General features: G+C 44.3%; 1 protein-coding gene across 1 annotated transcript; it reads right to left on the bottom strand.

The window, feature by feature from the left end:
* Positions 1 to 16,810: 16,810 nt before the first annotated feature.
* Positions 16,811 to 22,807, bottom strand: FAM101B (family with sequence similarity 101, member B). Its single transcript, XM_006891011.1, has 3 exons — positions 22,604 to 22,807; positions 19,417 to 19,526; positions 16,811 to 17,141 (listed from the first exon to the last, which is right to left on the bottom strand). Exons 1-3 carry the CDS (start codon positions 22,805 to 22,807, stop codon positions 16,811 to 16,813), a joined length of 645 nt encoding a protein of 214 aa, XP_006891073.1.
* Between the last annotated feature and the right edge of the window lie 3,554 nt (positions 22,808 to 26,361).

Genomic DNA, 26,361 nt, shown 5'->3' with positions numbered 1-26,361 from the left:
CCGTGAAATGTGGATGGCACAACCTTAGTCACTGAAAGTGAAGAGGACTTGAAGCACTTACTGAAGAAGAATAAAGACTTCATCTAAACGTTGTTGTTGTTGTTGTGAGTTATCAAGTCAGAACCGACTCCTAGTTGACCCTCTAGTGGCTTTTCAGAGGCAGTTAATCACGCATGAGAGCGCTCATCCTTCTTCTGCAGAGCAGCTGGTGGATTTGAACTGCATGCCTTTGGGATTGCAGTGCGGCTTCTTACTACGAGGCCACTAGAGCTGCCTTGATCTACACATTGTTGTTGTTGTTATGTGCCATCAAGTCGCTTGTGACTTATAGCGACCACAGCCCTAAACTCTTCTCTGTCCTGTGTCAATTGCACTGTCTCTGACACACCCATCCTGATTACCCCAGTCACTGAATCAATCCACCTCATAGAGGGCCTTCCCCTCCTGCGCTGTCCCTCCACCCTCCCAAGCATGATGTCCCTCTCAAAGGACCGGTCTCTCCTTACAACATGTCCAAAGTATGTTAGATGGAGCCCCAGAATCCTTGCCTCCAAGGAGCTGCTCCACTTAACCCTCTCCAGGATGAATCTGTTTGTTTTCTTGGCAGTCCATGGTACATTCAATACTCTTCTCCAGCACCACAGCTCAAAGGCATCAATTCTCCTTCTATCCTCCCTAGTCATTGTCCAATTCTCTGATGCATAACAAGTGATTGCAAAGACCATGGCCTGTATCAGACACACTTTAGTCTCCAGAGTGACACCACTGATCTACACATTAGCATGCATAAATCTTACCAGTACAATTTGAAAAAAGATATACCCATGTAACCTACACTCATCACAGTATAGAATGTTTCCTTCACCTCAAGTCCTTTCCCAGTCACCCCATCACCACCAGCACACCAAGTTGTGTTGTTGTGGGCTGTCCTAATTCATAGCAACCCCGTGCACAGTGACAATAAATGACGCCTGCTCCCCCATCTCCATGATCTATTGTGTATCAGACTATTTAGGATCCACAAGGTTCTCACTGCCTGATTTTTGACAATGACTCTTTTTTCTTTGTCTTAATTGGAAAGCTCTGCTGAAACCCATTCAAAAGCTCTGCTGAAACTCGTCCAACGTCTGGTGACCTCCTACATGACCCTCTCTGGGGCTATAATCTTAACGAGGGCAGATGATCTTTCTCCTACAGAGTGGCAGGTGAGGGGGGGCCAGAAATGTTGCCATCTCAACATTTAACCCACTGTGCCACCAGATTCAGCATCACAATTTGTCATTTCCACGGACAGTCAGGTGGTGACTGTTGTGAAGGGCATTAGATGGGAATCAACCCAGGTCTCCTGCATGGAAGCTAGGCAAATTATTTTGGTTTTTAATCTTACTATTGTCTGTTGTAGAACTTCATATAAATCACATAATATGCACTCATTAGTGCTGGCTTCTTTTATATAGCATTATGTCTCTGGAAATCTATAATCATATATATATCACTAATTTGTTCCTTTTTCTTTCTAAAATACATTTTAATATATGAATAGAACATTCCTGTGGCATGGGAACCCAGGTCTGCAGCCGCAGCAGTATTCACAAACACAGGAAAAGGTGCAATATCCCTCCTTGTCTCACGTGCCCCTTTCCTGCCCCACCCCCCAAATCAGGGGAGTGACTCCTCCTCCCACTCCAGATCATTAGCAGCATTTGTCCACGCACCCACCTCAGGCCACACCCACACCACCTTGCATCTGGAGTCGAAAGTTCTTAGAGCATTCTTCCAAGAGGCTGCAGGCTGTGCCACACATGGTCTTTGGTCAGCCTTCAAATTGGGGAGGCACCTCCTTTGACAGGGGCCTTTCCCTCTTACTGGGTGCCCTTCCTCTACACACTGTGTATGGCCATTTCTGGAGCAGCATACCCTTTGCAGTGTGCGCCTTCCTTAGTTTTCTCAGATTGACGGAGGCTGACTCTTTACAACGGCCATCTCTGACTGGGTACCCTAGCTACAACCATCCCCTAAACTGGCAAAGACTCCACCTTTGGCCAAACAGACTAGCCCAGGCTCCTCTGAGACCAGCAGAAACTCTGCCCCAGGCTGAGTACCCTATCCATCTACAGACCTGAGACACACCCTAGACCAGAAAAGGAGCTTCCTGTCACATATTTCAGAGCCTCAGTCACCACTCAGGCAAACAGAAACTCTGACCTGACTGGGCCCTACAACCCCAATCTTCTGCTGGGCTGGAAGATACATGGCCTCAAGCCAGGCAGCTTGGGAAACATAGAATGCATATTTGTTTTGTGGTTTTTATGGCCTGATACAAGCCATGGTCTTTGCAATCGCTTGTTATGCATCAGAGAGCTGGACAATGACTAGGGAGGATAGAAGAAGAATTGATGCCCTTGAGCTGTGGTGCTGGAGAAGAATATTGAATGTACCATGGACTGCTAAGAAAACAAATAGGTTCATCCTTGAGAGGGTTAAACCGGGCTGCTCCTTGGAGGTAAGAATTCTGAGGTTTTGTCTGACATACTTTGGACATGTTGCAAGGAGGGACCAGTCCTTGGAGAGGGACATCATACTTGGGAGTGTGGAGGGACAGTGCAGGAGGGGAAGACCCTCTATGAGGTGGATCGATTCAATGACTGGGGTAATTGGGGTGGGGGTGTCAGAAACAGTGAGATTGGCACAGGACAAAGCAGGGTTTAGGGCTGTTGTATGAGTTGCAGGCAACTTGACGGCACATAACAACAACATACGCTTACTCATTTTATACTTTGCTTATAAGTGCATAGAATTGGTCTGTCCCTGTGCTGTACTGTGGTAAGTTGGGTGTTGCCATGATGCTGGAGGCTATGTCTTCCGTATTTCAAATACCAGAAGTGTCATCTATGGTGAACAGGTTTCAGAAAAGCTTCATACTAAGACAGATTAACAAACAGGTCTGGCCATCCACTCCTAAAGTAGGAGACCTTCGAGAATCTTGAGGGTAACAAAGGAACATTGTTGGACGTCATGTTGGTAGATGAACTAGCTACTCAGGAGGGAAGACACCAAAGAAATGAGAAACAGCAGCAAACATCCACTGAGAATTGCAGCATAATGAAGGAAGAAGTTCAAACCGCATTGAAGGCATTAACAAAGATAAATAAATCTTCTAGGTTGCAACACCCCCATGATACATCTTGAAGGATATGTACATGTACAGCCAAGCACAATCAATAAGAGTGCAGCTGAATTCCAAAATCAATCTCCATAATAGTCTATGTGTTTCCTACTGCCAAAGGGGCCCTTTAGAGTAGTGAGAGAAGATCTTCACCCTGAAACCCACAGCGTCCCTTTTCAGCAGGAAGTAGCTAAGAGAATACGCCGTCCCCTTTTCCTTATGACTCAGGGTGAAGTCTCTCTCAGGGAGGAGTGATAGGGAATGGCAAAGGATACACTGACAAAGAAGATTAATCAGAACTGGCTTTGACAAGCACTGTGGCATTTGGACAAGAACAAACTGGGAGGAGGGTAGAGAGAATAGTGCAACAATGAATGAGTGGAAGCCCAAAATCTCTGTAAATGTTTATGAAAATTAATAAAATATAATTATAGAAAAAAAAAAGAAAAAAAAACAAAGATAAATAAATAAGGCCTCAGGAATTGATGGGATACAAACTGAGGTGTTTCAACAAACAGAGGCAGCCCTGCACATCATGCTCACTAGGCTATGTCGAGAAATTTGAAGGACAGCTACCTGGCCAACTGACGGGAAGAGATCAATACTGGCTCCCATTCCAAAAAAAAGTGGTGATCTAACAGAATGTGGAAATCATAGAAGAACATCATTAATACCACGTGTAAGTAAAACCTTGCTGAAAATTATTTCAAAATGGTTGGAATCGTGCCTTGATAGGGAACAGCTAGAAATTCAAGCTGGATTCCAAAGAGGCCGTGGCATGGAGGGGTATATCACTGTTGTTGTCAGAAGGATCCTAGCTGAAAGCAGAGAATGCCAGAAGAAAGTCTATTTGCATTTTATTGACTATGGAAAGTCATATGACTATGTAGGTCATGGCAAATTATGGATAACATTGAGAAGAACGGGACTCTTAGAACACTTAATTGTGCTCATGGAAACCTATAAACCAAGAAGCAGTTGTCAGAACAGAACAAAGGAACACTGTCTGGTTTAAAATCAAGAAAAGTGTGAGTCAGTGCTGTATCCTTTCTTCATACTTATTCAAGCTGTATGCTGAACAAATCATTTGAGAAGCTCGACTATGTGAAGTTGCATGTGGCATTAGAATTGGAGAAATATTAATCAACAACCTGTGTTACGCAGACCTCACAACATGTTTTGCAGAAAGTGAAAAAAGACCTGAAGCACTTACTGAAGAAGAGCAAAGATTATAGTCTTCAACAGTTACATCTCAACATCAAGAAAACAGAATTCTTCACTACTTGCCTGATTATGACAGATACAGAAAAAAAATCAATGTTGCCAGCACTTCATTCTACTTGGGTCCATAGCCTAACACCCATAGGAGTCGGAACCAAGAAATCAAAGTCATGTTTCATTGGGAAAATCTGCTCTCCAAAAGTGCTAAAGAATGAGGGGGGATTGTATACTAACGAAGAAGTTTATCTTTTGCCTTTCAAAGAAAGGAGCAAACTGGGGGGAGGGGGGTAAAGAAAAAAGTGCAGCAATGAATGAATGGAAATCCAAATCTCTCTAAATGTTCATTAAAATAAATAAAATTAAATTAAAGAAATGTTAGAAACGATTAAAAAAAAAGAAAAAGAAAGAAACCTATACCTAGGAGGGAATGGGTGGGCAGGGAGGAAAATGTGCAACCATGAATGAATGGAAATCCATGTTCTCTATAACTTTCATTAAAATGTTCTCTAAACTTTCATTAAAATGTCAATAAACAAAAGAAACCTAAAAAAAAGCATATCAGTTTAAAGACTAAAGTGAGCCATGCTATTTTCAGTTCCTTCAAATACATCTGAATGTTGGAAAAGGAATAAGGAAGGCTGAAGAAGAATCAATGCCTTGGAATTGTGGTGTTGGAGAAGAGTCTTGAACATTTCCGTGGATTGCCAAAAGAAATCAAACAATTCTATCTTGGAGAAAGTGTAAGCAGGGTGCTTCTTGGAGGTAAGGATGGTGAAACTTCATCTTGCATACTTTGGGCATGCTACTAGGAGAGGCCAGGCCTGAGGAAAGACATCATGTGGGGAAAGTGGAGGAGGGTCAGAAAAAGAGAGGAAGCCCTTCAACATAGTGACTATAACAACAGGCTCCACTAGATGCTCTGCTGGAGAAGGAGGGGCAATCTCCTCCTGTACCTGTCAGATCCAATTCGATGGCACACACACAAACATTAAAAACAACAACAAACCTCAATAAGCTCGAATATATCAGGTGATGAAGATAGCACAGGATGGCACAAGATTCAAGTTCATTGTTCAAAGGGTTTCTATGAGTTGTGCTTGACTTTGCAGCATCTAACAACATTATATGAATGCAAAGTTCAGGCTTTTAGCCCATTCTCTGTCGGTGAGCATTCCTGGTTTTTCAAGATATGGCTATTCTCAATAAAACTGGCATAAACATTCTTGTATAAATTTTATGTGGTCTATGCTTTCATCTCTCTTGGATAAATATCTAACAATATTTTATTGTGGTTTTAATCTGCATTTCCCTCATGTCTAATGATGTTGAATACTTTTTATGTACTTACTCTCCATCCAAAGAGTTTCCTTTGTTGGAATGTTTATTCAAGCTTTTTGTCCAATTTAATGGGGTGATTTATCTTTTTAATGTAGGCTTGTAAGAGATTTTTTTTTTCCTATATTCTAGATAAGTCTTTTGTCAGATGTGAGTATTTTCTTTCCATCTTTGGCTTACCTTTTATTTTTGTAATGGGATCTTTGAAGGAACAGAAGTTTTGATGAAATACAGTTTATCCTTTTTTTCTTTTACGGCTATTTGAGTGTGTGTGTGTGTGTGTGTGTGTGTATGTGTTTAAGAAATCTATGCCTACCCCCAGCATTTACATGGTCTATTAAGTCTGCTATCTATCTGAAAGTAATATTTGCTTCTAGCGTAAGGGAGCTCTGGTGGCCTAGTGGCAAGAAGCTGTGCTGCAGTCTCAAAGGCACACAGTTCTAGTCCACCAGCATGAGAAAGATGGGCACTCTCCTCCCACGTGATAAGCTGCCTCCAATAACCCACTGGAGGGTCAGGTATGGGTTGGTTCCAACTCTACGAAACACACCAACAATAGCAGTGTAAGGGAGAGGTTGAGCTCCAATTTTTTCCTTCACGTGGATAGTCATTGCAATGTTTTATTGCTAAAAATATTTTCCTCATTCTTGTGGCACAGCTTGTAGCTAGATCGATAAGGTGACTAATAATACCAGGGAGACACTCAGCCCTCAGAACAACCACAGAGCTGGTGGGAAGCGTCATGGTGCCACGTGGGGATTGTAACCGTCCCGTAACAAAACAAAATTGCTGAATGGAATACCAATTGGCTCTGTAAACCATTACTCATACCATCACAAAAGTTTAGTACTTTTAAAAAAAAGATTTCTCCATTCGAGCCTTTGTCAAAATTAGTTGGTAACAGATTTTTCCCAGCATTCTGTTTGGTTTTTCTGTCTTTACACCAAACTCACACTCTCTTGGCCACTGTGGTTTACAGTAAGTCTTGGATTAGATAGTGCCTTGCTCTGTTTTCTTTTTCAAGATTGTTTGGACCTTTGCATTTCCATATCAATTTTAGAACCAGCTTTCCAATTTTTTTTTAATTTATTTTTTTCCTTTCCATTTTTATTAACAGAACAAAACCCTCACTAAATTATGATTGGGATTGCTTTGAATTTAGACATCAATTTTGAGAGAACTGATATGTTAACCATATTGAGTCTTCCATTCCTGGAACGTCGTATACTGCTCCATTTATTTGCATCTTTAATTTTTCTCTGGAAGATTTTGTAGTTTTTAGTGTAAAAGCTTTGCAATTCATTTGCTATTACTTATTCCTAAGACTGTAATGGCTTTTGACACTGTTATAAATGGAGTTTTCTGTATTTCATTTTCTAACTGATTACCACAAAGAGTTCTGGTGCCCTAGGTGGGTAAGAAGCTGTGGTGCCAATCAAAAGGCTGGCACTTCAAATTCACCAGCAACTCCCAAGAAAAAAGATGGGCAATCTCTTCCTGTGCAATTTACAGTGTGTGAAAACCCACTGAAAGGGCAGTTATGAGTCTGTTCAACCTCCAAGGCAATGATTTTGATATTTTTCTATTGTTTTTATTTACCACTAAGATACAGAAAGGATCCCTGGTAAAACAGTGGTTAAGTAATCAGCTGTTAACCTAAAGGTAGGCTGTTCAAACCCACCAGGCCCTTGAAGATGTGGTAGTCTGCTTCTCTAAATATGTATAGCCTTGAGAATCCTAAAGGGAAGTCCTCTTACGCCACATAGTGTAACTAGAACTCAGCATGAACTTAATATCTGTAGGTTTGGATTTTTTTGCTTAACATATAGAAACTTTTTTATCTTTTCTTTTCTTCGTGTGTGCCATCAAATGGGATCATACCAGCACAGGAGGAGATTATCCCTCCTTCTCCAGCACAGCATCTGGTGAATTTGAACTGTGCACCTTTGGGATTGCTGCACAGCTTCTTGCCATTAGGCCACCAGAGCTCCCTCATAATTTCATTTAAAATGTGGACTTTATATAGTCTGACACCTTGAGATATATACTCAACTAGTTCTAACAAATTTTTGGTGCTAGAACTCTGACACCTAGTGAATAAGGAGTTGAACTGCCAAACCAAACGCAGGCAGTTCGAATCCACCAGATGCACTGTGGTTGAAAGTTGGGTAATCTCTTCTTGGGAAATTTACATAGTTTCTTCAACCTTTCTTCTCTCATCGATGGTAATCTTTCTTTTTTGTGGTGTTGCTGCTGATTTCTTTGTCCCATCTACTTTTCTGTGCTGAGTTAATTTTGTTTATGACTTATTATTTCCTTCATTGCTTTTGTTTTTAGTGTTTACTAAGTCTTTGTGGTTGTTCTCTTTTTTTGTTTTTTTTTGCTTTGATGAGAAAGTTTATTGATTTTCTTTAAGGTTACCCTGTAAATTACTATTTTATTCTCAAGTCAGAAACAGTCCCGTCTCTCTTGAAATGGTCTTGACTTCCTCTCCACTTGGAAGTTCTGTAACTACCCACTTAGTCCCTCTTTCGCCTTGAGATTGTCCTAGTTTACGGACTGAATCTCTAGTCTTTTATTTTTAGTCTCTCAAAGATTAAATTTTCTCCTTTTTGCACATATATATTTTCATTAATATAGTAGATTACATTTCTTTTTGGTGATATACATTGTGATGCAATATCCTTTTCTGTGGATTACTGAGTCTGATTTGCTTGTTTATGGGAAGGATTTTTGCATCTGTATTTATCAATTATATCATCCTATAATCTTCTTATAATGCCTATAATGGGTTTTAGACTCATAGTAATACTGACTTCATGAAGCAAATAGAAAAGTGTTGTATTTTCTAATGAGTTGTGTAAAAATGATAGTATTTCTTTTTTGAATGTTTGATAGAATTTTCCAGTGAATGAATATTTATATATATTCATTGAATATATACTAATTTTTCAATATATATATATGTTGTTGAACATATAGGCATATATGTTGAACATATAGGCATATATATAATGGGTACATATATGTTGTTGCTGTGTACCATAGAGTCAGAACTGACCATAGCTGAGCCTCTGGTGGGTTTTCAGAGGCAGTTAATCGCACAGGAGGAGAATGCCTATGTCTTTCTCCTGTGGAGCAGCTGGTGGCCTTGGACTGTGTGCCTTCGGGATTGCAGCACAGCTTCTTGCCCCTAGGCCACCTATATAAAAAAGATACATAAACATGTATATACATTTGTTTGTGAGGGAGTTCAAGTGGTGTAGTCCTTAGGGAGTTGAGTTGCCAACCCAAAAGCCAGGCTTCTCTGGCAGTTCAAATCCGTCAGCTGCTTCACAAGAGAAAAAACTTACAACTTTCTTCAGTGTCCATTTACAGCTGTGGAAAATGGAGGGAGGGTGAGCTGTGAGTCAGTTCCGATGTGGCAGCAGTGAATGACAGACTGTTTGCTAAGTGCCAGTTAAGTGGCTTCTGATGAATAGTGAATCTTTGCACCAAAACATAAAACATTACCTGGTCCCACACCCTCCTTACAATTGCTGCTTTGGCTGGTCCATGTTACAAGCCACTGTGTCAATGCATCATTTCAAGGTAGAATCAAAACCTCACCCACTGGTGACAAATCAGTTCTGACTCATGGTAACCCAGCAGCACTGCACTGTGGGGTTTCAAGGCTGTATCTTTCCTCTTCCTCACCCCTCCCCTAGATAACTGTGGCGTTAGCAGCCGTACATTTTAACCATTGGGCCATCAGAACTCCTCATTTCAAATCTGGTTATTATCCTAGCAGGGATCTCCAGTAGCATAGTCCATTATGGAGCTGAGCCACTAACTCAAAAGCAATGTCTCTCTGGTGGTTCGAATCCAGCAGTAGTTCTGCAGGAAAAAGTTTGGCGATCTTCTCACATGTGATTTATAACCTCTGAAAACCCACTGGAGGGTCAGAGTGAGGAGTCTGTTCTGATTCTTAGGACAGTAAGTTTATTATCAGATTTTTTTTCATCCTGTGCCAGTTTGATAAAATAAGTTGTTTTGTTTTAGTTGTTTATTTTTTCCTTCCCCTTCTCTTAGGCGAGGGAGCTCTGGTGGCTCAGTCAATAAAAAGTTGCACGCTAATGAAAAGATGCTGGCTCTCTAACAGTGACTCTATGGGGAAAGGATGACAACCTCATCTCTCCAAAAAACCCGCTACACATTCTGCTATGAATTGGCTCCAACTCAACGGCAATAAGTGAATCTCTTAGATGAGGGGGACCCTGGTGGTGGTGTTAGATGACGTCGAGTCAAGTAGGGCTCACAGCAATCCTGTGAACAACAGACGTGAACCCTCTCCTATCCTGCACCGTCCTCACAGGCTCTGACACACTCAAGCCCATTGCTGCAGTCACTGTGTCAGTCCACGTGGTTGAGGGGCTTCCTCTCTCTCGCCGTCTCTCCAGCTTCCCAAGCATGATGGCCCTCTCCAAGGAATAGCCTCTCCTAGAAACATGCCCAAAGTATGTGAGTTGGAGCTTCAAAATTCTAGTCTTCAAGGAGAAACTCGGTTTCACCCTCTCCAAGACAGATGAGCTTTTTAAAGGCATTCATCCATTTTATTTAACTTGTCAAATTTAAGATTGCAGTGTATTACATGTTGAACTGCTAACCAAAAGGTCAGTGCTTTGGATCCACCAGCTGCTCCAAGGCAGAACAATAGGAAGTTTCCGTCCTAAAGATTGACAGACATGGAAAGTTGATGTAGGGTCACAATGAGGAAGAATCGAATGAGCTGACAGAGCTGGCAGGGGGTCTAATCGGTGCAGGATCATAGTCAATCATATGTCATTGATTTGGAACTGACTCATTGCTGACCTTCCAGAAGGTTTTCAAAGGCTGTAAATCACACGAGAAGAGATGACCTATCCATCACTGATGGACTCGAACCCCTTGCCTCTGGGATGGCAGCACAACTGCTTCATGAGACCACCAGAGCATCCTAGTCAATCATAATATTGATAATTTGCATTTTCAATATCTTAATTAATCAAGCTATGGCCTATCCATTTTTAAGGTATCCTCAAAGAACCACATTAACTGACTCAGAGTTTTCTCTAAGTCTGCTTTTTATCTTCTTTAGTCTTTACTTTTTTCAGCCTTCCAGCTTGTTAGGAAGGGAATTGTCTTAAAGGGGCAAAAAGCATGAGACTCAGTTCTCAAGTATCTGGGTTTCCATCAGTGCCCCTACCAGCATCTGGTGCTGATCTCTTTGCATTGCCTCCCGTCTGCTGGAAATATCTAGAATGGCCTGAGATTTCTTGATTGAACTCTCGATTATTGTTCATATAAATAGCATTTATTTCTTTAAAAGCAACTTGCTTTTAAATCTATTCTTATTATAAATTATGGAATTTGTCAGATGCATATGCTGAATAAAATTTCAAATGTCTAGGGAGCTCTGGTGGCCTAGTGGCAAGAAGCTGCACTGTAATCCCAAAGGTGCATGGTTTGAATCCATCGGATGCTCTGCTGGAGAAGGAGGGGTAATCTCCTCCTGTGCCAGTGAGATCCAATTTGACAGTACACAATAAAAAAGAAACAAAAAAAAATTTTTTTAATTTCAAATATGCATTCATTTTTTGAATGAAATACAATTTTTAGCTCTTTTTAAAATTTGAGTGGAAGTTCACAAATCGTATTGTATTTGCATGTAATCATTCAGAGACATTTCATATTCTTACATTAGCTAAAATGGATTGATATCTTTAACAATCTCTAACAGTATTTTTTAAATTACATTCCAAAAGACATTGGTTGCTAAAATTCTCTAACATCCTGTGGGCCAATGAATTTGGAAAATGCTACAAACTAGATCTCTCCAGTTAAAGATTTTCAATACACATCACTAAATTAAAGGCCGTAGATGATTACTGTACAGCAGATATATCTACTCCTTCCCACCTCCATAGGAAAAATATAATTCCCTGTTCCAGTGATATGCTTATTATAAATTATGGAGTTCTTATTATAAATAAGTTATGGAGTTCTTATTATAAATAAGTTCTGGTGGTCTAGTGAGTAAAGAGTTGTGCTGTCAACCCAAAGGCATTCGAATCTACCAGCTGCTCCATGGGAGAAAGATGAGTAACCTCCTCTCCTGAGATTTACAGCCTCTGAAAACCTGCTGAAGGATCAGCTATGCATTGGAGCTGACTCTATGGCAAAAAGAGTAATGAGCACCATTGATGTTGAACTTGGCCATGTAACTTGCTTTGGCCAATGGAATCTGGGCAGAAGGAAGAGGGTGCCAGTTCTTAGTGTAAACACTGAGAATTGCTGGATGACTCCACTTAGTCCTCCTGTTTGGACCTCTGCCATGAGAAGAATATGTCCCAGGTCACTTCTCCAGCCTGTTTCAGTCCAGCCACTAAAGCTTCCCCAGCTGCTCTTATATAGACCAATGAGCAAGAAATAAGTGCTTCCTACTGTAGCCCACTGCAAGTTTGTGGTTAGGCACTACACAACAAAAACTGATTCATGCAAAGTTTCCAAGAGGCCCTGCAATACTTATTCTTAGCACTAGCTTTTCATTTCCCTACATACGTGATCCAAGAGACTGATTTTGTATTCAAAATGTAAAGCTATTTCTCAGAAAGCATTTTGGGAACCACTTGATAGTGATCAGAATTAACCAGGATTAAGTCCAAAATAAAATGATCATAATTTAACTAAGAAAGAGGCAGTCTTTGCAAGAGAATTTGGCACTAACCAATATAGTTATTGCTTTTTAAACTGTGGGGAAATATGCCAAATAGGCTGAGATTTATCATATGACTATTAATTTAATTTCATTTACTACTTTATTTTTTAGCGTGCCAGCTTAATCCGATAAAGAAAACAAGGGAATTGCAAATATTGTTAATTCCAACACAATTTTGCTTCTCTCTATAAACTTAATCTTATTGTTAAAAGTTCCCATTAAAGCCTTGGGGCTGCTGATTGGCTCATTCATTTTATGGGAGAGTTTTACCGTCTCGTGTAATGGGCAAGGCTAGACCTACTGTCCTACCAATCAGCTCAATAAGACTTAGTTTCTATTAGGAACCTTTTTGTTTCATTTATGGAAATAGTAACATGGATTTCTGGGCATATTTATCTGTGAATCATAACTAAAGACATAAAGACAGACAGATAATAGGATGACACTTGAAATTGTTTCTCATTGCTTTGTTTCTTGGCTTTACCCCAAGGGCTTTTCTCCCAAGGGAGATGATTGGTTAAGGAGGAAAAGGTGTGTTAAAAAAAAGGTATTTTTCAGCCACTGCAATACTCCACAGATAGATACTGGCATGGAGAAAATCCCAACACGCCTTGCTTCTTACTACCTTATTTTACCCTTAACATGATTCGCGTTCAGTAAGTTGGGAGGTTCATGGTGCCGTTTCTAATTGGTCTCTTGTCTGGTTCCAGGAGGTTTTCCAACACAGAACAAAGTACTGCCATAAAATTAGGGATGGGTTAGACTGAGGTGTGTTTTATTTTTGTCCTGTAAATGAGAAAGTGGCAGTTTCAAAGGAGAAGTAGGGTCTGGCATATTTGTTCATAGATACATTTTCAAGCAAATCAATCTTAGAAAGTGTATGCATTAAATCCGCAAATGGAGCCTCTTAAAACTATCTTATTGTTGTTAAGTACTGTTAAGTCAAAACTCATAGCTGACCCTCCAGTGGACTTTTAGAGGTAGTTAATCCCATGGGAGGAGACTGTCTATCTTCCTCCTATGAGGCAGCTGGTGAATTTGAACTGCTTGCCTTTGGGTTGATAACCCAACGTTTTACCACTAATCTACCTAATCTCTCTATATCAGTGTGCTAGTAGGAGGAGTTAATTTTTCCCTTTATTCTCAGTCAACCATAATTTTAATTTTTAAAAAGATGCATAAAGAAGGAGAACCATCTTTTTTTAGATAATTTATTGTTAAATGAAGAAGTCACAAAGCAAAATGGAATGGAACAGATGTCAAAGAAAAATTTTAAAAATTCATTTTTGTCTTAGACTAGTCTGGATTTCATAAGGTTAGAAACAGGAAGCACATGAAAACAGATTTTGTTTTTAAGGAAAAAGTTCAAAAAGTTCTAGATTCAAAAGAAAACAACTTTCTCTTTAAAATACAAATCAAATCATTCTTACTACAGGAAAAACATAATTTAAAAGACTGAGGGGAGGGAAAACTCTTTCATTAGGAAACGTATCGTCCAGATATACTTAGGAATGTTTGTTTTTTACCAGTGAATTTTAAGTCACTGCTTCCACCTCTTAAACGAACACAAATACCCTAAGGATTTCCATCTCTTGATCCCTATATTTACTTAAGTGATCCATGTTGCCTTCCTTTCCTGCAACTTTCAGCAAAGCAATTTTACTGGAGGCAATAAAAAGTTTAGGAAAAAACTCTAGTTGGTTCTCTAGTGAATAACTTAATAAGACCTGCTGCTCCATTCATGTTACACTTTCACACTCACTTTAACTTACATCACTGGTTCCTCCACACCCAGAACTATTCTTCCGAATTCAACATACCTTCCTTAAACAAAAAAACATCATCAGGATATCGTAAAATGTTACTGTGTTAAAAGGCATATTCTTCCACACTTCTCTCACTTGCCATGGAAAAAAATGGAAAAAAAAAGTTGTTGTCCAGACTGACTGGTGGTGACTTCAGGCCTGGCTTCCAGGACACCTCTGAGAGGATTCAAACCATCCACCTTTTGGTTAGCTGCATAGCACTTAACCTCCTGCATTCCTATGGACTCCTACCAACCTGTCACTATTGCTCTTAAGTGCCTCCATCAGGTCAGACCAAAGCCTTGGGGATTCTCTTGACATAATTAAAAAATTACATTTACCATTTAAAAGACATTATAAAACCAGATAGAAACTTCAATTTCTATCAATACTGTTGCTTCCTTTTCTAAACACAGGAAGCATCTGTAGGTCTGTATGCTAGTGGAGGAGTCTGGAGTCCCTAAGTGCCCTCTTGGGGTCACCCTGGCAAACTTGGGCTATGTCCACTTCAGGATCCTATCCAGGGTGACATGCTGGGTCAGTCTGGAACAACAGACTAACCATCATTAAGTCTGAAGAGGACACCAGGCAGTTTGGCTCTCTCTGCCTCCAGTGACTTTAAATCAGGGTGATTAGCATCATGCTCTGGTGTAACAAAAATCCCTGCTGTGGCTCCAGGGTGCCCAGAGGTAGTAAGTGAGTTTTCAGGGCAGGTGGGAGCCATACACAAGGATGGTGACACTATAGCAGTCTGCATTTGCAGCACCGAGAAGCCCTCCAGCACTCGCCTTGGTTGGAGGTGTTACTAGGCGCCATCGGGTTATAGGGAACCTCGGTACAAAAACCCAAAACACTGTCCAGTCCTGTGGCCATCCTCACAATCATTGCTGTGTTTGAGCCGAGTGTTACTGCCACTGCGTCACTTCAGATGTCGTCAGTGTAAAGAGCCATACATATTCTATCCCATACTTGCAGGCTGAAAGTCATTCACCTCTTTCTTTGTTCAGAGGTCACAGGGATTAGAAGGAAGAAGTGAGGGTCAGAGGCGGGTGGGACAGTCATATGAGGCAGACCATGAGAGGGGCAGACTGAACCCCCTGTGGCCAGCGGCCATCCCTGTTTCTATAGCCAGATCAGCTGAATCCACAGAGTGTCATCTTTGCGGAAATCTTCCCTTAGCACCCAACTCTGTGATGGTCACTGACACTTAAGATGGAAATGTAAGAAACACTGATTACCATTACTGCCATGTCCAGGTTTTGGAGTTCCAATCGTGACATGGTCCCCTATTCTGAACTTAACTTTTTGCGTCATCTGAGTGGCATCCTCCTTGAATTCTGAGCCAGCCTGAAGGCACTGGTGGGATTTCTCTGCAATGCTGACACAAAGTCCTTACGGTGAGTTGATTCAGTGTCCCTGGGGAGGGAGAGCCAGCATGATGAACCAGCTCCCCAGAGACATCGACAGCCACCTTCCAGTGACATCGAGCCCTACAGTGTGGCCGTGACTTCCCATCGTGAGTCAAATGTGAATTCCTTTCCTGGAATTCCAAGAGTTGGGTTGGTTTTTTGGTTTTGTTTTTTTTTTTCAAAGCATTCTTTCAAAATGCTATTTTCTCTCCAAAGAGCCTGATGCTGCGTTCTGCCTGATGAAAAATAGGAAAGTATTTGGGAAACCCTAAAATACATATTGGGAGAGTTATACAAGCCTGCAGAGACTCTCGCTTGCCACAGGCCAAGGACGGAAGGCGTTTTGCCAAAGCCTGTGCCTCAGAACCGACCCGCGGAAAGATCCAGAACCGAAGCCACGGCTCCCGAGCTCCACAGCATGTTAATCTGACTTCCCTCAGCAGGCAGGAACAAGAAAACCTTTCCTGCTTTTTTTTTCAGTACCTTATATTGCAGTTTGGGGTTATTTTTCATAGCTTAAAAATGATTTAGAGAATTCCATGAGTTTTGGTTGACAGAAAATACAAATGGAAATGGAAATTGGAGGAGGGGAAAAAAAAAGAATGGAACTCAGCTATCCACAGATTGAACCCATATGGATGTCATGACTTACTGAATTAGCACCACTTTTGTAGCAACGAAGACTCCCGTGGCTGAAATGTCTGAAAACTCAATTTTTCCATCAGCCCAGAGGCTTCTTCCCTGCTCTTCCTCAGGCGTATGGAGAACGGTGGAGGACAGGCTGCTGTTCTCAGGAGAGATAGGAGCCATCCACGGGGAGCCCCTACTTCCGATTTTTACCATTTTCCCACCAGACTGAGACCTGGTGTGGGGAGGGAGGCAATTTTCCAGCAGCAAATCAACAAATCTCTTCCTCTTAAAAACAATTTTTTTAAAAAAAATGTATAAAACAGATTTCCTCATAAAGATAAAATGCAATGATATCAGGACGCTTCCCCATGCTGGAGTCAGGGGAACCTCTAGGCTAGACTCCTCAAAGGCTGGAAGGACAGAAGGGCAGTAGCACCCAACTGTGACCTGGGTAGTCTGGGGACCAGGACAGAGAGGGGCAGGTTCAACTCAGCCAAGCCTGCTCGAGTCAGCATTCATCCGAGAGGCAGTCGCTGCCCAGGAACTCGGCGGCTTCCAGCTCCACACTGGACAGAAACCTCCTCAGCGTCTTGCGGCAGTTGTAATCCAGGGTGGTGGTGTAGACGGTCTTGGGGTACTTGGGGTACACAATGGTGGTGCTGAGGAAGCGTGCGGGCCTGTGGCGGGGCTCGAAGTGTACCTCAGCCCTGTAGTTGCGCCATGTGCAATTGGGGACGCAGGTGACCGTCTGGCTGCAGGAGGCCACGGCCAGGCCCAGTGGCATGTGGATGTCGTTGATGAAGTGCCGCTCTGAGTCATACTTGACAGAGGAAGTGTACCTGCACCGGAGACACAAGGCAGCCGGGGGTGACCTTGAGTCCACCATGAACTTGAACTTCTTTGTGGACCCACATGCTGAGATGTGGCTACTCAAGAGAGACACAATCCAAAGTTTACAGAGTGCTTACTCTGTGCTAGGTACTATCCTAAATGGTTTATCAGATCTGATAATATCATTCTAGAGGGCACTCTGGTGGCTTAGTCCTAAGAAACTGCACTGCCAAACCAAAGATACTCAGTTTGTATCCACCAGCTGCTCCACAGGAGAAAGAGGGGCAATCTCCTCCCATGAGATATACTGCTTCTGAAAACCTGCTGGAGAATCAGCTACGGGTCAGTTCTGACTCAGTGGTAAACAATAACAACAATGATTTAGTCCAGGGTGCTCCAGTGGCTTAGTCCACAGGGAGTTACACTGCTAATCTAAAGGCCACTTCTCTCTGGTGGTTTGGATCCACCACCAGGCGTGTCTCAGGAGAAAAATGAGCAATCTCCTCCTGTGTGATTCACAGCCTCAGAAACCCTCTGGAGGTTGGCTGTGAATTGGAACCAACACACAGCAATGAGTCGAGGATGTTGAATTTCATTTACTCACGACCCCTGGTTTGCAGTGCTAGTTCCCAGAGCTAGGATTTGAATTTAGATTATAGGAGGTTAGCCCTGCACTCCCTGTTTCTCATTGCAAGCATGAGTCTGAGGCCTTCCATTTACTTCAGCTATGAGACCTTGACTAGATTAACTTCTCAAAAAGCCTCCTTCTCCTCTGTCCCGTAGTAATGGGATCCCCATAATAACCAGGCTGTGTTCCCATCCAGGGCTGTGAGCTGTAGTCAGGATACAGGACATGACAGGTTTTACCACTTCACAGGCAGGGGGCAGGTTCTCTGTCCCTTTAAGGGATGGTTGTTAGTTCTTTGTTAGGAGGCTGAGGCAGCAGGAAGCTGAATGCTGGGAAGTTCTGCCACCGCTGTAACCAGGGTTTTGCCCACTTTGGTCTATGGAGTGGCAGGTCATCCCGAGGAGACTCGTATCTAGGGAGATTCTCCTGGAACAACCAGAGCAAATTACAATCTTGGTTTTTACCAAACAAATTAACATCCATCTTCCTCAGCCACTACCTGCTTTTCTTAAGCCTGTATTTAGCAATTTGAAGAGTTTTGGGGTTAGATGCAAATGATTAGATGCACAGCTAACAACCAAAAGGTTGGTGGTTTGAATCCACCAAGAGGGACCTCAGAACAAAGATCCAAAAGTAAACCCCACGGACACAGCCCTCTTTGACCACACATAGGTAGTTACTACATACTGGAGCTGACAGCACATGGTCTTGAAGGTGTATTTTGTTTTGGTTTTTTCTATTATGCAATTTGGAAAGTTTTAGTTTTGTTTTTAAATGGAAACAAAGCACTAACGTATTTTACTATATCATTATTGCAGTAACACTACATGCTTGGGTATCCTGTGTAAGGCCATCTAACAACACTGCCTCTCACCGGCCCCTGGCTACTGGGCAGGTGGGTAAGAAGCAGTACTCTTTTTTTGTGAGGTGGATGTGAATGTCTATTGCATCTGATTGAAGTGAATGTCATGAAGTCACGTCCCCATTTCACTCATGATACAAGCTCCATAGACATAAAAGGCAGAATGGCTTACCTCTCCATTGGTGACCCTCTCTTTGTTCTACGTCAAAGGACCCTTTGTGCTACTGCAACTGAAATCCCAGCCATAAACCTGCCGGTTACACAAAGTGGGATTTCTCTGTCTCAAGAAGCATCCCTTTGACTAAGCCTCCCTGTGGATCTCTGAGTCCACCCACGTACCACTTCGGGTCACTGGGAGCTGGACTCCACTGCACAGCACACAACGGCAAAAATCCTCAATGAGATCAACTCCCAAAGGCAGAACACTGCCTGCCCCAGAGCTGCAACAGGTAAGAGCACCTTGAGGTGCACGGAGGGTGTAGCTGATGGAGTGAGAACAGCTTCTGGAATGACTGTGTCATACATTTTAAATATTCGATATGTAAATGCAAAATATGTCAAGAGAAAACAAGTGCATTTCAGAACTTTATGTATAGTATCTCATTTTTATGTTAAAAAACCTGTCTATTTAATTAGTTAAGGATGCAAAAGGGAAAAATATCTGAAAGCATAACCACCAAGTTATTACTAAAACTAATTATTCCTAAACTAATTATTCCTAAAACCAATTTTTTAACATCAAGTAGTAATTTCTGGAATAAATAAAAATAAAATCAGGGTCTGTTATATTTACCTTACTTCCGTCGGTGGTAAGGGATCAAATTCAACTCCTTCGCCAAAGGACAGGGGGCATAACCTTGGGGAACAGCTAGAGGCCAGGGGGGTGGGGAGTGAGACTGGAGCCTGTGAGGATAGATGAGAATGCAGTTAGGACCCTCAACTGATCTGATGCGGCCCCCCCCCCCCCCAGGTCCTGGCTCTGAGCCTCCAGCTAACAGGCTTGACCCTGATCTGTATCCCCCTCTTGGGCAGCCCTCAGAAGCGGGACAGGGAGCCAAAAGTTTTGAGGTCCGGGAATATCATGCACAAGGTGTGTCACATCATATAATCTGTAATCATAACTGCATTGCTAATATGAAAGGAGCAAACATACTTGTGCTCATCCTGCAGCTGCGGCTCTATTTCTGGGTCTGACCATTATGATCATACACGTATGTTACAGGAGCCCCGGTGGCAAAGTGGGTTACGTGTCACCGATAACGGAAAGGCTGGTGGTTCCAATCCACAGGAGAAAGATGACACTCAATGGAAGGTTAGTCGGAATTACCTTGATGTGAGTGGATTTGGTTTTGGTTCAGCAGCAGTGCTGAAAGTAAAACCTGGATTAACTGAGTTTGACTAACTAGTGGGAGCAGTGGTGGTTCAGTGGTAGAGTTCTCACCTTCCATACATGAGACCTGGGTTTAATTCCTGGTCAATTCATTTGAGCATAGCTATCACCCATCTGTTACTTACACTTGTATGATGCTTTCAGATATATGTTTTAGCAGACCTTTCAGACTAAGATGGACCAGGAAGAAAGGCCTGGCAACTTACTTCTGAAAATCAGCCACAGAAAACTCACGGATCACAGTAGGCAGATCTCGCTCTGCAAGAGGTTTGCTGACTGGGTGGCAGAGACCAACAAACCAGAACTCTCAATGATGTGACACCCCTCCTGTCACTGTCTCAGTTAATACTTTAGAAAAGTCTAAAACAAAAAATTACTGTTCAAGATATTTTTTTTTTTAATTGAAGATTTAGTTCTGCTCCTCCCAGTATGAGTCCGGAATGCTGTCCTGTCCCTTTCCCAGACGAGTTACCACTCATGATATGGAAGTCTGAAAACCCACTGAATTTCACCAGCAAAATGGACATTTAAATGTTCTCTAGGACACCTTCCACTAGCCAGAAAACTGTTCCCCAGAGCCCTGCATTCCCGAAGCACCAACTGTCTTCCAGCTTGGTCCTGGCATTGGGTGTCCCGGCTCATCAAGGAGATGTACCGAAAGACAGCTACATCCTGGACTTGGAGCTGGTATCCTGCCACTGACCTTGGAATCAGGGCTTAATCATGGGTTACGTGAACAAAGACTAACACAATGCAGGCAGGAAGCCAGTGGCCCTTCAAGCTCAGTTTCCACATTCACTGAGAAGCTGTCATTTTTTTTTTTTTTTGCCTAACTGGAGACAACGATCCACATGTGAGCCAGAGTGCGGCGGTGGCAGTCTCACCTCTGTGACTTCTAGGACAGAGGAGGAGAGAGACTCTCTAGAAGGCTGGCTCTGACACTCTTATATTACTTGGACAAAGTGTGTATAGAGGGTAGAAACACAAAAGTGAAGGGGGCCAGTAGGACAGGAAGACAGAGATGTTGAGGGGCTAGTTTCTGGAACTGGGTGACAAGTTAGCACACCTGAGCTGAGAGAAGGACTGCGGTTAAAGACCAAGGTCAGCAGATGGGCAGGTAAGGGGCTGGCCGCTGGCTACTGCGGCACATCTGGAGACAGCCTTCAAATAGAGACATCTCTTACTCTGCCCTGAGTGCTCTGGCTGCCACATACTCCCCAACTTCAGGCCAAGCCTTGGGGGCTGCAAGATGGCAGAGTCACCATGTGCGAGTAGGTCACTCTTTGTCCAACAGCAGTACAACTGCCACTTTCTTGGCATCCACACAGGCACTCGGTTCTCCTAACCTCCTTTATCTGTTCCCTCAATGGTCATGCCCTTAACACCCACCTTATGCCAGGTGCAGGCAGGAAGGGAAGGGCAGAATTTGACAGCTGAGAGAGCACTGGGCACCAAGGATTATGGCGGGAAAAGGAATGAGATGCCACTGGAAAATGGAGACAGCCACCGACTCCAACAAGGCTTGAAGCATGAAGGCAGGCTTTCTAGAGGAAGTGACAAATTGGGCATTGAAGACCAGGGGGTTCTGACAGGTAGAAAAGCTGACTGGGTGTTGGAAGAGGCATGCCAAGCAGAACAGCCTTGAAAGCTGGGAGGCACCAACTGGGGAAAGCGGGGGAAGCTCAGAGAGATAAAGGTCAGTGGGTCAAGAACTGGACTAACATCAAAGGGTCACTGTGGTTCCCTGAGAACAGTAGCCCTCACTGACTGCTTGGCTGAGGGTGAAAGGCTGCAAACACGTCCCAGAGGGGAAGAGGGTGGAGGTCCCGGGTTGAGTGCAGGCAGGATGTGGCTTCCCCTGAGATCCAGGTAAAGGCAATAAACACTCAGCTATTTCTTAGGCAAAACAGACTTGATGGAGTTTGGTGGTTTCTGCTTGTTTAAAGTAAAATTTTAAAAATAAAATGAAATGCTTAATATTTTTTTAAAGGTTCGCTCTAACCAAAGGGCCTCCACCTACTATGTGCAGGACTTCGGGTTAGGTTTTCAGGACAAGGGAAGCCACTAGGAGACTGGAAGCGACCCCTCTCCAAAATTCTTTCCCAAGACAACTAAGGCGGATCCTACAGACTGGCCCGTAACCCTCTCTCTGCGCAGGAGGCGGCAAAGCGTCCAGGGTGCCTGCTCTGCGGCACCGTCGGGAAAGGACTGGAGTTCCCTCTCCGTGTCCCAGTGGCCCCACCCGCCCCGAGGGCAGGAATGCGGCCGAGCCACAGCCTGGCAGCGCCGGGGGCCGTCACCCCATAAGAAGGAGGCGGCGGCTCGCCTCTCCCGGGGCTCCCGCGCCTCCGAGGCGATGACAATTTTCCAGCCACCGGCTCCAGCTGGCCGAGCTCTCGCTGCGCTCCCGCCCCGGGCTCCCGGCGATGGCCAAGCCGTCCCGATGGGCGGGTGGCGGAGTCGACCGCGCAAACTCCAAGAGGCTGCTGGACCGACGTGTCCCCAGAGTCGACTCTAGAGGCTGCTGGACCGACGTGTCCCCAGAGTCGACTCGGGGGTACAGGGATCGACGCGAGTCTCTCACCTGGACCGCAGGGGTCGCGGCGGCATCGGGTTCCAGCACCCCAGGGGCAGGCGTGCGCTCCCCGCCGCTGCTGCCTCCCCCGGCCGCCGCGAGCCCCCAGTGGCTGGGACTAGGGGGCAGCCCCGAGTCCGGGCTGTCCAGGACGCCTTCTCCCTTCTTCTTGGTATCCACAAGCTCAGGCACATCCTGCAGGCTCAGCCGGCCCACCATGGCTGCGCGCGTGCCGGGACTGAGAACCCGACGTGGGGCCGTGGGCCAGCGAGGGGCGCAGACACGGGCCGGGGCCGCTGCCCGCCCCGCCGCCTGCCTGCCCGGCCGCCCGCGCGTCGTCCGGTCTCACTGGCCGCCCGCTCCCGGCCTCGCCCTCGCCCCGCCCGCCCGCACTGGCCGCGCCGCCCGGCCCCGCGCCAGGGGCCGCTGCGCTCCCGACGTGCGCCGCCCGAACTGCGCTCCGCCCGGCCCGAGCCCGCCCCTGAGCGGCTGATTGGAGCGCGCGGCGGAGAGGGCGGGCCTCGCCTCGGGCGGGAAAGGCACCCTGCCCGGCCTCCCTTCCCCGCTTGCAGGTGGACGCCGGGCCCCCGGCTTGCCCCAGGGTCCCTGGGTGCGGGTCTCCTCTCTCTGTCCCAGCGGCGCCCGAGAGGCTCTAATATGTCCAGACCTGCCTCTCGGTGGAGCCAGACCAGAAACCCCGCCTGCAGGGGACAGGGGAGCCGGGCGAACCCTGCAAACGAACAACTGGAAATTATTAATAGTTAATGCGCTTCGTATGGCTCCAGCCGCCTGTTGGCTCAGCAAAGTGGACTCTTGGTCTGTCTCTAGCTCTCGGTTCTGCCCTTGAGGAAAAGTGGGCCTGCTTCGTTCTTCCTCCCGGGACAGATGTCTCGCCCCGGAGTGCTCAGCCCTAGAGGCTATGGTCACACCAAGCAGGGAAATCTATGGAACCAGATGGACAAGCCCAGCAGGGCCGTATCAGGGACCGGGAGCCTCCTAGGGAGGAAAGAGAGGCAGAGGAACTCGCGTCCTGCCACAACTTTTCAGCCACTGGAGCAGTTGGCTCTTGTGTCCCTTGGAGGAGTTCTGGAAAGCTGACCTGACCTTCTCTCGGCCTCTGGTTTGAAACATGCCCTTTCTGAGAGGGAACGTGGTTCAGTAGTTGCTGCTTCTTAGAATTAAGCTCCTAAATCCAATGTTTTGGCTTATTGAGACCTCCATCATCGTCAGCAGGCCTTGGGAAGGGTTCACACACACACACACACACTGACCACTCTACCCTGGATGTTTAAGTTGTTGTGTACCATTGAGTTGGAACTGACCCCTACCTGACTCTCCAGCTGGTTGTCAGAGGCTGTTAATCGCACCGGAGATTGCCCGTCCTGCTTCTTTGGAGCAGCTGGTGAATTCGAACTCCTGCCTTAGGGGATGCAGCTCAGTTTCTTACGTCTAGACCACCAGAGGTCCCTGAGTGTTTGACTAAGGACCTATAACTGGAGCAATACCCAGATCTAGGTGATTGCTACTATGATCTCTGTGGAAAGGAGTCGGGGGACTTTCCTGGCTAGATGAGGATGGGCTTGTCAAAATAGAAAACATTTGTCTTGTTTGAGGCAGACCTGAAAGATTTGGAATTTTGAAGCAGGTTGAACTTACAGAGAACCACTTGGCTGCTAACCAAAGAGTCTGTGGTTCAAATTCACCATAGATAAAGCCACGGCCTTCCTTCCTCTCCCATAAAAATCAGAGCCTAAAAATCCCATGGGGCAGCTCTGTAGGGTGTCTGGGACTTGGAAATCTTCTTGAAGGGCACTCAACGATGATGACAATGACCAAGTTTAGAGAGCTTTGGGCAAAGTTCACTTTCAGATTGAGAATCAAAGGGACCTGACTTGCTCCATCATGAAACTGGTCCAGGGCCATAGAGACCAGAACCTCTTCCATGCCTGCCTGTATGCTGAGACGTCACTCACTCAGACTTTGAAGGCGGTTATTTTTGCTGTATTGTTGTCAGGTGCCATCTAGTCTACTACAACTCAGTAACCCTGTGAACAGTAGGTTTGAACCTTACACTTGTTTCTTAAAATTTCTTTTATTTCATTTTATTATTTTTATGTGTGTACCGTCAAATCAGATCTGACTGGTACAGGAGGAGACTGGCCCTCCTACTCCAGCAGAGCATTGAAACTTGCCCTTTTGAGCTGCCAAGCCAAAGACAGGCAGACCAGCTGCTCCATGGGAGAAAGATGGGCAATTTCCCCCGCACAAATTACAGCCTCTGAAACCTGCCCAGAGGGTCAGTTATGTGTTGTTTCTGACTCAGCAATGCATAACAACAATATCCCTTGTCATGAGGAATGCTCATTTTGGCCCAATGGATAAGGAGTTGTACTGCCAACTGAAAACCAGGCGGTTTGAATTCACCTGCTGCACCGAGGAAGAAAGATGAGCAATCTCCTCCCATGTGGTTTATCTTCTCTGAAAATTCACTGGAGGGTCAGCTATCGGTCAATTCTGAGTTGATGGCAATGAGTCCTGGTGTTTTGGGTTGGTTTGGTGCAGGATGCAACAAGGTTCAGATCTGTTGTTCATGGAATCACTATGATTCATAGTCAACTCAATGGCACCTAACAACAACAACAACATGGCAAAAATGCACTGTGGTTGTTGTTGTTATGTGCCGTCGAGTCGCCTGCAACTCATAGCAACCCTATCTACAACAGCCCTAAACCCTGTTCTGTCCTGTGCCAGTCTCACTGTCTCCAACACACCTACCCCCATTACTCCAGTCACTGAACCAATCCACCTCATAGAGGGTCTTCCTCTCTTGTGTTGTCAAATATTAAAGAAAATGCACACTCAGCAGAGGGTAAATTGGACTTTGGGGATATTATCTCACCCCCACAACAATAGCAAAGTCAAATAGGACAGCAAACAACAAATAAAAAAACACTGGAAAAGTGGTGGAGAAACTGGAACTCTCCGGTGGGGTTGTAAGCATCATGGAAAGCAGTTTGGAACTTGCTGAAAAGGTGAAAATGGGAGTGATACTTGATTCAAGAAAGTACACAGCCTAAAAAACTAAAAAAATTATGATGTGAACAGATATATATTCATGCCTATATTTATTACAACATTATTTACAATAGCGAAGAGATGGAAACAACCCAAATGTCCATCAACAGATGAATGATTAAATGACACATTCACACAACAGAGTACAATGCAACACTATAGAATAGTAAAGAATTCACAAAATACTGCATAACATAGATGAATCTAGAGAAAAATATATGAAGTTATATAAATCATTCACAAAAGGACAAATATTGTACAACACCACTATTTTTTAAAGCTAAGGATAGGTTTACACAGTACAACCATTCTTGGTTGGTTAGCAGCAATTGGAAGGAGGGATAGAAAGGAATAAAACTTGACATTTATTGAGTGAAGGGAAAGGCAATCTACAATAAGGGGATGAGCAGACATTGTAATGTTAGATCGATCTTAGCTGAAAGCAGGGAATACCACAGGAATGTCTGTGTTTCATTGATTATGCAAAGGCATTTGACTACGTGGGTCATAACAAACTGTGGCTGACTCTGAGAAGAATGCTAATCCCAGAACACTTGATCATGCTAATGCAAAACCTATACTTGGACCAAGAGGCAGTTGTCAGAACATAGCAAGGAAACACTGCATGGTTCAAAATTGGGAAGGTCGTATGCCAGGGATGTGTCCTGTCTTTATACCTTTTCAACCTGTATGCAGAA

Source organism: Elephantulus edwardii, unplaced genomic scaffold, assembly GCF_000299155.1.
Source record: "Elephantulus edwardii isolate Elephantulus edwardi_28Jun2011 unplaced genomic scaffold, EleEdw1.0 scaffold00094, whole genome shotgun sequence".
Taxonomy (NCBI): Eukaryota; Metazoa; Chordata; class Mammalia; order Macroscelidea; family Macroscelididae; genus Elephantulus; species Elephantulus edwardii.
Note: the sequence above shows the minus strand (reverse complement) of the source record. Positions and strands in the feature narration are given on the sequence as shown.

What these genes read in the sequence shown, in the direction of transcription:
- FAM101B (XM_006891011.1), bottom strand. Translation starts at nt 22,807, where the DNA reads ATGGTGGGCCGGCTGAGCCTGCAGGATGTGCCTGAGCTTGTGGATACC. An exon ending in ATGCCGCCGCGACCCCTGCG is followed by an intron (nt 19,527 to 22,603) that starts GTCCAGGTGAGA and finishes CTATCCTCACAG; the next exon opens with GCTCCAGTCTCACTCCCCAC. An exon ending in TTACCACCGACGGAAGTAAG is followed by an intron (nt 17,142 to 19,416) that starts GTAAATATAACA and finishes TCTCCGGTGCAG; the next exon opens with GTACACTTCCTCTGTCAAGT.